General features: G+C 43.3%; 1 protein-coding gene across 2 annotated transcripts in view; it reads left to right on the forward strand.

The window, feature by feature from the left end:
* The first annotated feature begins 3,341 nt into the window (after positions 1-3,341).
* The window catches only part of nfkb1 (nuclear factor of kappa light polypeptide gene enhancer in B-cells 1), an 84,588-nt gene continuing 74,487 nt past the window's right edge, over positions 3,342-13,442 (forward strand). Inside the window, exons 1-4 of one of the 2 annotated variants that reach the window (XM_034182237.1) lie at positions 3,342-3,554; positions 4,925-4,968; positions 8,235-8,316; positions 8,998-9,038. In XM_034182237.1, coding sequence (XP_034038128.1) covers positions 4,930-4,968; positions 8,235-8,316; positions 8,998-9,038 — 162 coding nt within the window. In that variant the 5' untranslated portion in view covers positions 3,342-3,554; positions 4,925-4,929. The remainder of the gene's footprint in view (positions 3,555-4,924; positions 4,969-8,234; positions 8,317-8,997; positions 9,039-13,442) is intronic. The other variant, XM_034182236.1, reaches the window with a different exon arrangement.

Below are 13,442 nucleotides of genomic sequence, written 5' to 3' on the forward strand. Positions count from 1 at the left end.
AAGAATGGATTGGACGAGCTTCGAGATCAGCTCAGACGAAGACTCAAGGCACTGAGGAAAGCGGAAAAGCTGCGCCTAAAGCGGAAATTTCAAGCACGGCAAAGACTGAAATTTTTCCAAGACCCATTCCGCTTTACGAAAGACCTGTTTAGCCAGGCGAAGTCAGGGACGCTTCATGTACCACAAGAAGATCTAGAAAGTCATTTGAAAGCTACGTACTCGGATCCACGGCGAAAAGAGGAGATCGGGGATGTTGAGGGACTAGTCCATCCGACTGAGCTGTCTGTGCCTTTCGACCTCTCACTACCAAGGCTGGCCGAAGTAGAAGCGTTTCTACGAAAGTCCCGTGCCGCGTCATCTCCTGGCCTGAGTGGTGTTTCGTATAAAGTCTTCAAGTACTGTAAGAAGCTGAGGAAGCGATTGTGGCTATTGTTGCGGCAGTTATGGCACAGAGAGATTGTTCCTCCGTCATGGAACAAGGCTGATGGCATCTACATACCAAAATGCGCAAATGCAAGTGGTATTGGTGATTTACGCCCGATTTCGCTTTTAGACGTGGATGGTAAAGTTCTGCTTGGTGTACTTGCCGCTAGACTGACGAAGTTCCTGATGGCAAATGGGTATATCGACACATCAGTCCAAAAAGCGGGCATCCCCGGGTTTCCAGGGTGCGTTGAACATTCGGCGATGATTTGGAATACGATACAGGAGTTGAAGAAGAACAAGTCGGACTTATCGGTTCTGTGGCTTGACCTTGCCAACGTGTACGGCTCAGTTCCACATGCATTTATACGATTTGCCATGGAGTTCTTTCACGTCCCTGCAAAGCTGACGAGGTTTGTCGATGCGTACTACGCAGGATTCAAGATGCGGTTTACAACTGTGAGCTACACGACGAACTACCAATCACCCATGGGTTGCACTATATCGGAGATACTATTCGTTATGGCCATGGAAGTCCTTGTAAGAGCTGCTCGTGTAGGACGAGGGGTAGAGATTGCTCCTGGACAAGAACTACCACCAATATGTGCGTTTATGGATGACCTTACGTTGCTTCATCCATCTACAGAAGATGCGGAAAGGACGCTTGATAGATTAGCTGTTTTGGTAGGATGGTCTCGAATGAAGTTCAAAGCCAAGAAGTCCCGTAGCTTGACACTGAAGAAAGGACGGATCGCTGACGTACACTTCCAGATCGGGGAAGAGGTGATACCAACTGTTTCAGAAGAACCTGTAAAGAGTTTAGGTCGTTGGTACACTAAAGCACTTCGAGACACAGATAGAGTAGGGGAGGTCAACCAGCAGCTATTTGATGGATTGGAAAGTATAGAGAGGAGTGGTCTACCTGCAAACCTGAAGCTGTGGTGTCTGAAGTTTGGCCTGTTTCCTCGGCTGATGTGGCCCCTGATGGTCTACGAGATCACTATGACCAATGTTGAGAAGATGGAAAGGAAAGTGTCTGTTCGAATTTGGAAGTGGCTCGGCGTTCCACCTTGTTTGACGAATGTGAGTTTTTACGGTCACAATACAAAGCTGCTATTGCCCCTGTCAGCCCTAACCGAAGAATTCAAAGTCGAGAAATGCTGCTTGTTCATGACTCTGCGCGATTCAGAAGACCCAGTGGTGCGAAATATTGTTTCTGACGTGAAGACTGGACGGAAGTGGTGCGCTGCGTCGCACATTGAGGAGATGGAACAACGATTGAGGCACAGAGATATTGTTGGAGCTGTTCAGTCCGGACGCGCGGGATTGGGTATGCAAAGGATGCAGTTCTTTGAAAGTTCGACGGCTAAGGAGAGACGAGTTCTTGTCAGTGATGAGATCAGGAAAGACGAAGACCAGATGAGGATATCAAGAGCCGCTGGAATGGTGCAGCAAGGTCAATGGACTGGATGGGAAGAAGTGGAAACAAGAAAGCTACGATGGAGAGATATTTGGTCCATGGATGCCTTGACGCTAAGATTCTTGGTAGGGTCCGTGTACGACGTGTTACCATCACCACACAATCTATGCAAGTGGAAGAAGATTGAGAGCGTCAAGTGTTCTTGCGGCGAAGTGGGATCACTAAGGCATATACTATCTGGTTGTAAGAAGAGACTTGTTGAAGGGAAGTATACTTGGCAACACAATCAAGTACTTCGAGTTATTTTGAATGCGCTGAAAGCTGAGGTTATGCGTGTGAACAGTCGTGAGGATAGTATTGTTGGTGTGAAGAATGGTATATGTTTTATAAAGGAAGGTCAGAAAAAGACGTCAAGTTCGGAGCGAATGTCACCGTGTGGTCTTTTGTCAAGCGCCTTGGACTGGAAATGCGAGGTTGACCTCGATGAGAAGCTGATATTTCCCGCAGAGATCTCAGCAACGAACTTGCGCCCTGATATCCTGATATGGTCAAGATCGAGTAAAACACTACTGATAGCGGAGCTCACTGTACCGTGAGAAGAAAATGTAGAGAGTGCCTGTGAGTTAAAGACGACAAAATACGCTGAGTTAGTGGAAGATTGCAAGAGAAGAGGCAGGAAAGCCCACATGTTTACTGTCGAGGTTGGGTGCCGAGGGTTTGCCGGGAAATCACTGGGTTATTTCCTGCACAAGATCGGTATGTCTTGTAGGAAGAAGGTGAAGATTGTTGAAGAAGTGTCAACGGCTGCATTACTTGCATCGTTATCAATCTGGCAGCGTTTCAAGGCTGACCGGGGTGGTGTCTGACGAGACACTGCTGGCCCCACTCACCCCTTTGGTTGTTCTAGGTTAAGGGGCCGAAACGACCGGGTGAGATTCCTAGCTGATGCCGGTCAGTGAAAGCGCAATAACATCTTGCATTTCGATTCTTCTACGCTAGGTTAAGGGGCCGAAACGACTAGGTGAGATTCCTAGCTGATGCCGGTCAGTGAAAGCACAATAACATCTTGTGTTTCGATTCTTCTAGTTTTTCTTTTATTAGAGTGAGTTTCATGTGTAGGAGTGAGTTTTTCTTTTATTGGAGTGAGTTTTCTTGTATGTTAGTCGTTCTTTTATTGGAGTGATTTTTCTTGTATAGGAGTTAGTTTTTCTTTCACCAGAGTGAGTTTTCTTGTGTTGGAGTTAGTTTTTCTTTTATTGGAGTGAATTTCCTTGTGTAGTAGTTAGTTTTTCTTTCGTCAGAGTGAGTTGTCTTGTGTTGTAATTAGTCATTCTTTTATTGGAGTGATTTTTCTTCTGTAGTAGTTTTTTCTTTTATTTGAATGAGTTTTCGTGTGTAGGAGTTAGTTTTTCTGTAGTCTGATTTTTGTGTGTGTGTGTGTGTGTGTGTGAGAGAGAGAGAGCTCGATCTTTCTCAGAATGACGGTTTGACGTCTCGGGGACTTTCCGTGTTGGTCAGTTTTATTCGTTTCATTGTCTGACAGACGTAATTTTGTAGCCATTGACATAATCATGACGTAATCACGTGGCGTGCTGACGTCATCCTATACGTTCTCGTCAGTGAAGGTTGGATTGTTTTTTTGGCGGAGAGATGAAGTGGTCTAAAAGGACCTTGGTGGTCTGAGGAGTGTCACTGGTCCTTCATTGAACAGGTGATCCGTTAGAAATCGATCGTCGATCCATCCGTATCCGCTTTGTCGCGTTTACTTCCTCGTGGACTCGTTGAAACCAAACTCCGTTTAAAAAAGGGTCGACCAGAACAGAGTCTTCTTTGCGAACTCGGAACTGGCTTACACGAATCTTTATGACGTATTTGATACGTGTGACCTTAGTGGGAAAGTTCGGCAGTCATGTGTCCATTGTGACGTCTTTATTTTGGTCGTCTGTTGTCTTTATTCGGTCCAAAAACGATTCGAGCTGAACGTAAAACCGCTCGTTTTCTGCCTGATGTTCTGTGTGTTTTAATTTATTCCATGACCGTCTTCAAGTTGCTGAATAGTCGTTAAAGTTTCGAATTTCGGTCCCGGACCGCAGCGTGAACTCAGAGGAATCTTTTAAACTGTTTATTTCATCAAGAGAGAATCTTCGCAACTGAGGCTAACAGTTAGCCGCGGAGCTAATGGGCGCGTTCACGCGAGGAGTTTGCGGGAGCACGCAGTCAAGTTTATTTGTGTTTTTTTTGTTTTGTTTTTTAAGTAGTTGTGAAATAAAAATGTTCTTTCACAGATGGATTCATGCAGTCGTAGCTATAGTTCATATTAACGCCTGCTCATTTGTGAAGTAGATTTGAATACTTTGTTTCTCAGTGTTTTACAGAGGTGGTGGTGTAGCGGTTTGCACGTTGGCACCTTGAACAGGTGTAATGGGGAGGAGACGCCACGTTAAGTCATGAACCTATTCTTCTTTAATTTGGAAGCGGAACGTTCCCTGTTCAAACCCCACCCACATTTCTCCATGTAATGTAGTTGCGTCAGGAAGGGCATCCTGAGTAAAACCTGTGCCTATTCAACATGCAGATCCGCCTCTGATCTGCTGTAGCGACCCCAAGTGCAAACAAGGGAGCAGCTGAAGGGTCTTACTTACTTTTTAGTGTCTATTTTTAACTTTGTTTAAATGAGCAGATCGCTGTGATCGGTAACGCGTTTGTCTGTCAGCGTTCGTGTTTAACAGACAGAAAGTAGAAAGAGCCCAACAGCAAAGACTCAAAGCGTTTTTAATCACTCAAGTCTGTTTAGGACCCAACAGGCGGCCATCCAGGTGGCCCTGTGGCCACACCCTCTCTCTCTCTCTCTCTCTTCCTGCCAGGTGTGGGCGTGTCCTTCACCTGCAGGTGTCTGGCGTTTCTCTGTCACAGCGTGCGTCCTGTGTCGTGGTGCGGGGACAGGAGACGTAAAAAATGTTGATTTGTGGTTTTATTTAAATTGGTTTTATCTCATTGTGAATGAAATGATTCTGAGTTTTGACTTTAGTGACTGATACATGTCTTAAAATGCTGACCCTTGACCTCTGCTGCTATTGGCAGATACCATGGCTGCAGACGAGCCGTACCTGCATCCTCATGCCCAGGTAAAGTCACCTGACAGGAAGGCCTAACAATATCTACAGACACTCTGTCCTTCATTTTATAATCTGAAAGACAAACCAAACACACACACACAACTATTACAGAGTATTACTATTACTGCAGCATACAAAAGCCATTAAAGCTGTGTGACCTTTCAAAGGTCACAAAAGTGACATTTAGTTTTGGTTTATTTTGTAACATGTTGCAAAATTACAGCTCATTTTAATGAAGAGGATGTACGAGGGACAGCGGAAGCTTTGAGCCTCATTTAGAAAAAGTCAGGTGTTGTTCTCAGTCATTCTGAGAAACCAACATTTCTGGAGAATGTGTGAAGTTTAGGCTTTCTGGGTGCGATGTTGAGGAATGTTGGAGAACCATCTTCTCCGCCTTTTTCCTGATCAGGCCGAAAACGGACACCGTCTCTTCTGTTGTTGGCTTGAGGACGGACTGCAGGAGGAAGCGCGTGCGCATGAGTGAAGTTTGACCTGGTCATCTTGCCTGCGGATATCAGCTGATCGACACGACTTGCACAATCTCACTTGTTTCAGGTCAAATGCGCGTCATCAACAAAACTGATGGATCTGGAGGCAAGTTAGAGATAAACAATAAAGCTTTCTTCTTTGTTATCAGGTATGATGACTTACTACATGACCATTTTCTGTCTATCGTTAAAAAAAAAAAAATCATCAAAAACAGCTGACATTAGTTACCATTTACAAACCCGCTCTCATCCTGCACCTGCAGCCCTGCAGTTACACACACTGAAGATCTGGAATCAGTTTAGGAGCTCATGTCATTCTACAGATCTACTGTTTTCTGCTCCAGTGTCAGATAATCATGTTTGTCCCGTCCCTGACCGATGCAGCTTTTAATACTTGGGCTCTTAAAGGTGCACATTCACTTGATGACCTTTATGTAGATAACACTTTTGCTTCATATGAACAGCTCATACAGAAATTTGATCTCCAAACTCTGCTAACTTTCCTCTGTGTCCCTCAAAAAACCTGGTGGATTTGATTCTGGAGTATAAAACTTTTCTAAAACGGAGACTCAGCAGGATTTACTCACTGCTGATCCGTCACCATGAGACACGTTTGGACTCTCTCAAACACAAATGGAACTGGATTTGGACGAGTCCATATCAGACTCGCTGTGGGGAAACATCATCAAGAACATTTATTTCATCTTCAATTTGTCTGAGACATTCTGTACTTCAGTTTAAAGTCCTTCATCGTCTGCGATGGTCTGAGGACAAACTGTCAAAGATTAAACCTGACCTAGACCCGGCCTGCAGACAGACCCCGTCCTCACTGTCTCACACATTCTGGACCTGTCCAGGACGACACTGTTATTGGCTGTCTGTTTTTAACACAGTTTCTGCAGTCTGGTGGGACTGTCCGTCCTTCCCTACTGACATCTCTGTTCCTCTGGAGGCCTCATTCATTAAAAATCAAAAGGCTTTGATTGCGTTTTGCTCTGTGTTGATCAGGAGACTCATCCTGTGCTGATGGACGGATCCATATCCACCTTCATATTGTCAGTGGATGAGACATCACGGATCATATTCATTTGGAAAAGATCAGATACACTGGAAAAGAGTCTATTAAAGTTTATTTTGATACATAGCAGCCTTTTTTTTCCTCATATTTTGAGAATTTATCTGCAGGTATTTTAGTTTAAATACCATTAGGTTTTGTGATACCTGCCAATATATCCAAGATTGTGTTTGTTTTTGTTTAGATGCCTGCTCAACTTAATTTTTTTCAGTGTTTGTGATCCGGTGTCGCCGACCGAACAGTCCCCCCTAAAAATCGGTCCACCCCACCTCCACTGCACATGTAATTTCTGAGGGTAATGCGATTATCACCTCGTTTCTGCTTCAAACTGACTTTTAGAATGATTTAAGAGGCTTTTCTTTGTCATCTGATGGGTAATGATCACATTATTCCCTTTGATCGCTTTGGGTGTCGAGAGTCAGACTCAGACAACCTGCTTTGGTTCCAAATGACACATGTGCAGTGAAGGCAGGATGACCAATTTCTGCGACACCGCTAAGTTTGTGGTATCTGTTTATTTTGTGTAGAAAATAAAAATAAAGAAATAAAAAGGCTTTTATTAAAAAAAAAACCAGACGGCATTGTCTGTGTCTTTGTGATTGTCTGCTGTCCAGATCTTGCACCAGCGTCCTCTGACTGCCTGTTTACCAGCTGCCCCCTTAACTTTCTCTCTTCCTCAACTTTGCATCTTTTTCTTGCACTTTCAGTCACTTTAGCCGCTTGTCCATGTTTAGCTCTCCTCTCCGTGTCTGTCATTTGTGAGATCGCTTTCCTTCCCAGCATCCTCGCTCATTTCGGTGAGGCCCCCCCGTGATGTCACTACCAAGTTTAGGTCTCATGGAGTCTGATCGCTTGAATTTCAACCACTCAGGTCAAAATTCAAAATTGCTTCCAGACAGCATGAATTTTGATCAAAATCATATTATGAATCTCTTATTTAAATGTGAAGGAATAAACTTATAATGGTGCCAAAGAAAATTCTTTTAATGACTTGGATCTTAAAAACCCACAGCTTTAAAATTTATTTTATATCTTAGGTTTATTTTTTCTGTACATTTTAAATGATCTCTGTAATGATGGGAATATCTTCATTGTAACTTAGTCCCTTCAGCTTCTCCTTTTTTCCCCACTCTGGTGTGCCACAGCACATCCGAGGTGAATCTGCATGTTGATGTGGCACAAGTTTTACAGCAGATATGACCTGCCTGATGCAGTGCCACATTACATGGAGAATTTGGGGCGGGGCTTGAACCAGAAACCTTGAGTGGTGTGTACTCATCGCAGCGCTGCTCTTTATGATCAGGAAAAATATTTTGCTCTGAAAAGACGATGTTTCTAAATTTTTATCAAATCAGAAATGACAATTAAAGATGCAGTTTAAGAAAAATGACGGCAAAATGTCATTCAGTATAAGAAGATATTTTAATATCTGAGACGTAAATGATGTTTGAGCACAGTGAGCTATGTCGTATAGTCACGGCGGGAAAATGAGCAAATGTTTTGTCAGATTGTTGTTTTATTGTACTATGGATTTTCTCAGAACTTAAAGTGATTAAATTTATGTTTGAGTAAAGAACCGTTATTTCATGCTGTGATTGCTGACGCAGCTGTTGTTTTTTGTTTTACTTTTGTTCTGAGACAGATTTCCCGCTGCGGACGCTAAAGGAACTGGTACTGTTGAATAACGGGAACTGTTCTCCTTTCTCTGGTAGATATTCGATAACCTGATGATTGAGCCATCGTGGGATTTCTCACATTTCCCTGTGATGTCTCAGAGCACCGCCCTGCAGACAGGTGAGGCTCACCTGGGGTGCTTCTCTTCTAACTCTGCCTCTGTGGTGCACGTAGCCCAATGATGATGTGGTGTGAGTTTGGTGTTTGAGTTATGAGGCTCGTTCGTGCTGGACCTCCTAAAGTGGACTCTGGATTTGAATGAAAGTTGACGCAGTGTGAGCTTGTCATGTGAAGACGTTCTGGTCTGACATCTCAAAGGGGCAACATTTAAATGTTTCTTATAGTTGGATGAATAAACGGGAGGCTGACCAGTTGATTCCATCATAAATGATTCAGTGTTACATGAAAACCTACTATTAACTCGTCCAGGGTTTTTTTTTTTTTTTTTTGTAAATTTGTCAGCTGGTTCTGGTAATCTTGTCCAGTTTGTCTCATTTTTATTATCAGTGTTTACACTACTGATGGATGTTCAGACGTGCAGATACACAATGTTCTGGATCAGTAAATGTGAATCTGAACATAGTCTAAGCAGCTGAACCACAGGTTTAACAGCAGCTAAACCAAAACATTGCATTTCTATCATGGTCAGAGGTCAATAGGTCAATGGTTCCAGGTTTTGTTCAGCATTCCCAAAGGAGCCCTTTTGATTTTGGTGACCATTTAACTTTTCCTTTTGTGGTGTCTACACCAATGTAAAGTAAGGCTAAGTTGATGCTAAAGGTTTGTGGTGTCTGGTTTCAGCGGATGGTCCTTTCCTGAAGATCCTGGAGCAGCCCAAACAGGTGAGACACATGCTGCTGTTTATGTTGTCGGAAGTCTTAGTGAAGCGTTTCCACACCAACGTGTTTGACCCTCGCAGGATGTTCTTCATGTGGGTTCCGTCTCACAGAACAGGAGTCCTGGTTCAATGCAGTCCTACTTTTGACTCATCAGTCCAAACTTCCATCCAAAGCTTTGAGGGCCTTTAAGGTGTGCTTGGGTCAAACTGAGACCTGATACATTTCATCCTTCATCATGAACCTGATCTGTGTCTGATTATGGGCACAGTTCTATTAAACCGATAGACTTTCCCAAGGGAAAAAAATGGCTTCAATATTTAACCACAGAGAAAATATAACGCAACGCTAAAATACCCTTCCTGGTGGAAGTCACTGACGTAGTCAAACAACTCCGCAGTGGCAAAGCCCCAGGGGTTGATGAGATCCGCCCTGAAATGCTGAAGGCTTGGGTGTGGAGGGACCGTCTTGGATGAGAAGTCTCTTCAACATTGCGCTGAGGTCTGGGACAGTGCGTAAGGAGTGGCAAACTGGGGTGGTGGTCCCCATATTTAAAAAAGGGGACCAGAGAGTGTGTGTCAATTACAGGGACATCACACTACTTGGCCTCCCTGGTAAATTCTACTCCAGGGTGCTGTAAAGGAGGGTTCGGCTGATAGTCCAACACTCACTGGATCGGTTCGCAGCCGAGTGTGAAGCGGCTGGGATGAGGATCAACACCTCTAAATCTGAGGCCATGGTTCTCAGCAGGTGATGTAACACAGTGGTAAATATACCACTGGCCTAGCTTTTTTGAAACGTGTTGCAGTCATCCATTTCAAAATGAGCAAATATTTGTACAAAAAAGTCTATCAGTTTCAACATTAAATATCTTGTCTTTGTGGTGTATTCAGTTGAATATAGGTTGAAGAGGATTTGTGAATGATTGTATTCTGTTTTTATTTACATTTCACATAACATCCCATCTTCATTGGAATTGGGGTTGCAAAATAAATTAATTTGTAAGAGTGTAGTGGAGGCAGCTAAGAGGATGAAGACTGGAAATTCAGTTGGTCCAGATGACATTCCGGTGGAGGCATGAAAATGTTTAGCAAAGATGGCAGTGAAGTTTATAACCAGATTGTTTAATAAAATCTTGGAAAGTAAGATGATGGCTGAGGAGTGGAGACGAAGTGTGCCGGTTCCTATTTTTAAGAACAAGGGTGATGTGCAGAGCTGCAGTAACTACAGAGGCATAAAATTGATCAGCTACAGCATGAAGTTATGGGAAAGAGTAGTAGAAGCTAGGCTTAGACAACAGGTGAAGATCTGTGAGCAGCAATATGGTTTCATGCTGAGAAAGAGCACTACAGATGTAACGTCAAATGGTAAATGAACTGCATTTATATAGCACTTTTCCATCTGCATCAGACGCTCAAAACGCTTTACACAATAATGCCTCACATTCACCCCGATGTGAGGGTGCTGCCATACGAGGTACTCACCACACACTGGGAGCATCTAGGGATTAAGGACCTTGCCAGTGGGCCCTTAGTGATTTTCATGTCAGGCTGGGATTTGAACTGAGGATCCTCTGGTCTCAAGCCCAACGCTTAACCACTAGACCATCACCTCCCCTGAGGTTGCTCTGAGAATACTGTTGGAGAAGTATAGAGAAGGCCAGAAGGAGTTACTTTGTGTGTTTGTGGACTTAGAGAAAGCTTATGACAGAGTGCCAAGAGAGGAGTTGTGGTATTGTATGAGGAAGTCTGGAGTGGCAGAAGTATGTGAGGGTGGTGCAGGATGCGTACTAGGACTGTGTAACAGCAGTGAGGTGTGCAGTAGGAATGACAGACTCATTCAAGGTGGAGGTGGGATTACACCAAGGATCAGCTCTGAGTCCTTTCTTGTTCATAATGGTGATGGACAGGTTGACTGATGAGATCATAAGTGTGTATGTATGTGTATATATATATATATATATATATATATATACAGGGCTTGACAATAAGGCAATTTATGCACTGGCCCACAGGGCCAGTAGAATTTGAAAGTTACTGGCCCGGATGAAAATATCACTGGCCCAGAACCGGGGGGTAACCGATATGAATTTTTAAAATCAACACTCAGACATTAGAATTGGGTTTCCTTAATGCAAAAACACTTGAAAACAAACACAATATTCTTATACTACATGATAAAAACCTTAAAGTGAGTCAACTTTGAAAAAAATGTCAGTAGGTAACTGATAGGATTTTTTTCAACACTCAGACATTAATACAAAAATAAATTTATTTCTTGATCATTTACAAAATTAATATGTTAAATTTCATATACCAAGCTCCCTTGCTAATGTTGTCACCTTGGGGTGTCCACAAGGTCATACTGATTAGACTTTTAAACTGGCGTAAGAAATCATACCAGATGTCTACCAGGACTTGGTATATTTATACTTACTTGTCAGCATATTCTGGCATGGCCCTACAAGTTCCACAGAAGACAACCTCGCTCTCCTCATCACACTCCAGCCATGGCCGTCTTTTCTTCCATGAAGCTTGCCAAGTTTTCCTCACCCTTTTCTTCTCATATTCAGCATCAGCAGCCTTCCTCTTCTGTGCTTGTTTTGAGGGTGATAGCTGTTCTTTCCTTTGCTTCCGTGGTTTCTGCCCAGGGGCAGGAGGTTTCAAGAAATTCATAATATTCACTGCGCTCGATCTTGCTTAAGCGAAAATGATGCGTTGATGTTGAAGCGAAATTCGCGCCACATCAGAAGATGCTCCCGCAGACGAAATTCGTCTGCACTTCGGCAATGTTCCAAACATTGCGAAGTGGCGCAACATGTCCTGTCTCAGCAGCCTGTGAGCAGGACTTATGTCTCTTTTGTTCTTTATTTCACAATTATGACAAGAGTTTTTGGAGCGAGCAGCAGCCCCATAGCAGCGGGAGCAGAGTTTCTTTTTTTTAATTTTTTTATTGTTTACATGTGTGTGCGTGAACGGGACAGTTGGTCCTCAAACTGGGTCCCGCAGAGGCAGAAGGACCGCTGAAAACAGCCGTCATCCAGACGCAGCTCCTGCAGCAAATAATGATACTGCCTGAATTGGGAATGTCTCATGACGTTTGTCAGCTTTCCACAACAACTCGCTCAGTGTGATCAAGGTCCATCATGTTATCTTGACTGACAACCAGAGCCGGCGAGCTGAATGGAAGCTCCTCCTATTTGATGACGCACCGGGGCGAATTTTCGCAGCAAAAGCAGAGCGACACACCCGGCGAAGGAGGCGCGTCTGTTGCCACGCAACCCCCGCGAATTTATAGCATCTGATCGCGCCCGGTGTGAATGCAGCATTAGACTAATAAATTTGCCCAAAGCGATTTTAATTCTTACTGGCCCATACGGACCAGTGAAATATGAACTTCACTGGCCCGTGGTGGCCCGGAACGTGTAAAAAAAGGCCACCGGGCCATCGGACCAGTGCTATTGTCGAGCCCAGATATATATATATATATATATATATATATATATATATATATATATATATATATATATATATATAATACAGTAGTGTTCAGAATAATAGTAGTGCTATGTGACTAAAAAGATTAATCCAGGTTTTGAGTACATTTCTTATTGTTACATGGGAAACAAGGTACCAGTAGATTCTGTAGATTCTCACAAATCCAACAAGACCAAGCATTCATGATATGCACACTCTTAAAGCTGTGAAATTGGGCTATTAGTAAAAAAAAAAAAAAAAAATGTAGAAAAGGGGGTGTTCAGAATAATAGTAGTGTGGCATTCAGTCAGTGAGTTTGTCAATTTTGTGGAACAAACAGGTGTGAATCAGGTGTCCCATATGTAAGGATGAAGCAGCACCTGTTGAACATGCTTTTCTCTTTGAAAACCTGAGGAAAATGGGACATTCAAGACATTGTGCAGAAGAACAGCGTAGTTTGATTAAAAAGGTGATTGGAGAGGGGGAAACTTATACACAGGTGCAAAAAATTATAGGCTGTTCATCTACAATGATCTCCAATGCTTTAAAATGGACAAAAAAACCAGAGACACGTGGAAGAAAACGGAAAACAACCATCAAAATGGATAGAAGAATAACCAGAATGGCAAAGGCTCACCCATTGATCAGCTCCAGGATGATCAAAGACAGTCTGGAGTTACCTGTAAGTGCTGTGACAGTTAGAAGACGCCTGTGTGAAGCTAATTTATTTGCAAGAATCTCCCGCAAAGTCCCTCTGTTAAATAAAAGACGTGCAGAAGCGGTTACAATTTGCCAAAGAACACATCAACTGGCCTAAAGAGAAATGGAGGAATATTTTGTGGACTGATGAGACTAAAATTGTTCATTTTGGGTCCAAGGGCCGCAGACAGTTTGTGAGATGACCCCCAAACTCTGAATTCAAGCCACAGTTCAC

Source organism: Thalassophryne amazonica, chromosome 11, assembly GCF_902500255.1.
Source record: "Thalassophryne amazonica chromosome 11, fThaAma1.1, whole genome shotgun sequence".
Taxonomy (NCBI): Eukaryota; Metazoa; Chordata; class Actinopteri; order Batrachoidiformes; family Batrachoididae; genus Thalassophryne; species Thalassophryne amazonica.